This window comes from Ursus maritimus, unplaced genomic scaffold, assembly GCF_017311325.1.
Source record: "Ursus maritimus isolate PB19 unplaced genomic scaffold, ASM1731132v1 scaffold_14, whole genome shotgun sequence".
Lineage (NCBI taxonomy): Eukaryota > Metazoa > Chordata > Mammalia > Carnivora > Ursidae > Ursus > Ursus maritimus.
The window spans coordinates 46575784-46576790 of NW_024423786.1; the positions used below are offsets into that span (position 1 = coordinate 46575784).

Below are 1007 nucleotides of genomic sequence, written 5' to 3' on the forward strand. Positions count from 1 at the left end.
GGCCCATTCGGCCAAGCTGGATTCTGTGTACCGAGTACACAGGCATGACCGGGATCCTGTGTACCGAGTACACAACCCTGGTGTGTACCAAGTAGGCACCCTTGGGCGCACCCTCCGGGGCAGTGGTCCTGTGAGACTTGGGAGCCTCTTTCCTATCCCACCTCCCTCACTTCACTGCATTCCAGATGGAACTTGTTCTATAGCTTTGCCGGGGGGAAGGGCCCTTCTGGCCCAGAGAGCCCACCCCGGGTCCCCCCAGCCTAGAGCCTGGGCCACTCCGTTGGGGAACTGGGTGGGGGTGGCTGGCGAGAACACGAGGACTGGGGAGATGCGTGCGTTTCACTTTGTCTTGCTGTAAATATGGGACTGCAGGAAGGGAAGGAGCCGCCTGGGTGGCATCCCCTCCTCCTGGTACTCCCCTGGCCCAGCCCCGGGGCAGAATAGAAGTATTTTTAGGCTATTTTTGTAATGTGACTTCTGGTCACAATCCCGTGTAGCTCAATTCCCAGGCCTTGCATTGTACAGCCCCTACTCCTCTCACCGCCTAATAAAGGAATAGTTAACATTCCGTGTCACTGGTCTGTGTCTAGGTAAGGTGAGGGGTGGTACTGGCGGGCCTTCCGTATCGCCAGGGCCAATGTGTGAGCTCCCATCTTGGGGTGAATCCGTTTAGCTTGTCACCCGCTCCTGCTTCCTCTTTGGGCAGGTGATGCCACTGATTAGCTCAGAGGTGGTCACCTGACTCAAGGTGGGCCAATCAGAGACCCTTGCCCCTGAAGTTCTTTGATGGAGATGCTAAGGAAGCCGGCAGCTGTTGGAACTTGTAAGGCCTGGGCGGATGGAGAAATATGGGTGGCCAGTTTGGGGTGGTGGGTACAGATGAGCAAACAGAACAGAAGGGGGCTGATATGCAGGGAAGAGCAGAGATGAGTGCTCAGATGGCTCCAGAGAGTTGGAGGCACTGTCTCAATTCCAGATGGAGCGTCAGTTCCGGTTAATTGAGCGTG

General features: G+C 56.4%; 1 protein-coding gene across 1 annotated transcript in view; it reads left to right on the forward strand.

The window, feature by feature from the left end:
* The window catches only part of LOC121102425 (olfactory receptor 10T2-like), a 14721-nt gene that overhangs the window by 1450 nt on the left and 12264 nt on the right, over nucleotides 1-1007 (forward strand). Inside the window, exon 2 of the mRNA XM_040628259.1 lies at nucleotides 17-130. Coding sequence (XP_040484193.1) covers nucleotides 17-130 — 114 coding nt within the window. The remainder of the gene's footprint in view (nucleotides 1-16; nucleotides 131-1007) is intronic.